This window comes from Mandrillus leucophaeus, unplaced genomic scaffold (assembly GCF_000951045.1).
Source record: "Mandrillus leucophaeus isolate KB7577 unplaced genomic scaffold, Mleu.le_1.0 Scaffold402, whole genome shotgun sequence".
In the NCBI taxonomy this organism is placed as follows: Eukaryota; Metazoa; Chordata; class Mammalia; order Primates; family Cercopithecidae; genus Mandrillus; species Mandrillus leucophaeus.
The window spans coordinates 1,064,656-1,066,127 of record NW_012104277.1 but is presented as its reverse complement, the minus strand read 5'-3'; the positions used below and the strand labels follow the sequence as shown (position 1 = coordinate 1,066,127).

At 53.5% G+C, this 1,472-nt stretch overlaps 1 protein-coding gene across 1 annotated transcript in view; it reads right to left on the bottom strand.

Moving 5' to 3' along the window:
- DUOX1 (dual oxidase 1) overlaps positions 1-1,472 on the bottom strand; it is a 43,945-nt gene that overhangs the window by 11,344 nt on the left and 31,129 nt on the right. Inside the window, exon 29 of the mRNA XM_011992114.1 lies at positions 367-520. Coding sequence (XP_011847504.1) covers positions 367-520 — 154 coding nt within the window. The remainder of the gene's footprint in view (positions 1-366; positions 521-1,472) is intronic.

The window sequence follows — 1,472 nt, the reverse complement described above, 5'->3', positions numbered from 1 at the left end:
ACTGCAACCTCTGCCTCTCGGGTTCAACTGATTCTCCTGCCTCAGCCTCCCAAGTAGCTGGGACTACAGGTGTGCACCACCACACCCAGCTAATTTTTGTATTTTTTTTTTGTAGTAGAGACAGGGTTTCACTATGTGGGCCAGGATGGTCTCAATCTCTTGACCTCGTGATCCACCTGCCTTGGCCTCCCAAAGTGCTGGGATGACAGGCGTGAGCCACTGCGCCTGGCCCCTACCAGCTCCTTTGTCCCCGCCACCCAAGGCCCCTGCCAGCTCCACTGGGCCCGAACAGGAGACTGTGTGGTCTAGACTCTGCCTCGTCAGTTCCCTCAGTGCCACCAAACTGATCTCCTGCCAGGCTAGTACCTGAGGGCAGCAGCTCCGCCTTCACCACGCTGATCTCCACCTTCTTCCGGCTCAGGCTCACCAGCTTGTCACCCCCATAGATGATTGCCGGGACCAGGAAGAAGATGTGGAAACGGGGCAGCTGGATCAGAGCAAAGCTACCATGGATGATGAGCTGGATGGAGGAAAGAGCTCTGCTGAGACCTAGCGACACCCACAGCAGAGTATGGGGCCAGCTCAGGCCTCAGACCCTGCATCCTTCCCCGCTGGCATATCCAGCCCCCACCTCACCATGTACCATGCTCCTTCTAGGTTGCAAAACCTCACCATTCCCAACTCCATCCTCCGTAGCATTCCATGAGGAATGAGAGTGTTTTCTAGCTCCCTGACACCACCTTAGACCAAGTGATGTCACCTGTCACCTGGACTCATGCAGGAGCCTTCCAGTGGAAGGAGGTTTTCCACTGGTCTTGCCTCACTATAATTCCTGTCTCTTCAAGGCAGCCAGTGTGACTTTTAAAAGTTCATTTTATCCTGTTCATCCCCAGCTTTAAAAGCTTTAGTGGCCTTCCCATTGCACTACAAGGCCTCGCAAGTACTCTGACTTCTGCCTGCCAGCCATTCCCCTCTCCCTGTTCCTCAAAAATGGCAAGTCCTTTCTGCTTCAGGACCTTTGCATCTCCTACCTGGAATGCCCTTCTCCTGGTTCTTCCCATGGCTTGCTCCATCTCATTTTTCAGGTCTCAGTAGAAACATCACCTCCTCAGGCCTCCCCTCAGTCCTCTCTAGCACATCTGCCTGTTAACTCTCTTAGTGCATGCATTGTCATCCACAGTACTTTTGTTTTTGTGGAGTCAGGGGGACAGAGTCTCGTTCTGTCACCCAGGCTGGAGTGCAATGGCATGATCTTGGCTCACTGCAACCTCCGCCTTCCAGGCTCAAGAGATTCTCCTGCCTCAGCCTCCCGAGTAACTGGGATTATAGGCACCTGCCACCATGCCCGGATAATTTTTGTATTTTTAGTAGAGATGGGGTTTCACCATGTTGGCCAGGCTGGTCTCGAACTCCTGACCTCAAATGATCCGCCCACCTCAGCCTCCCAAAGTGCTGGGATTACAGGCATGATC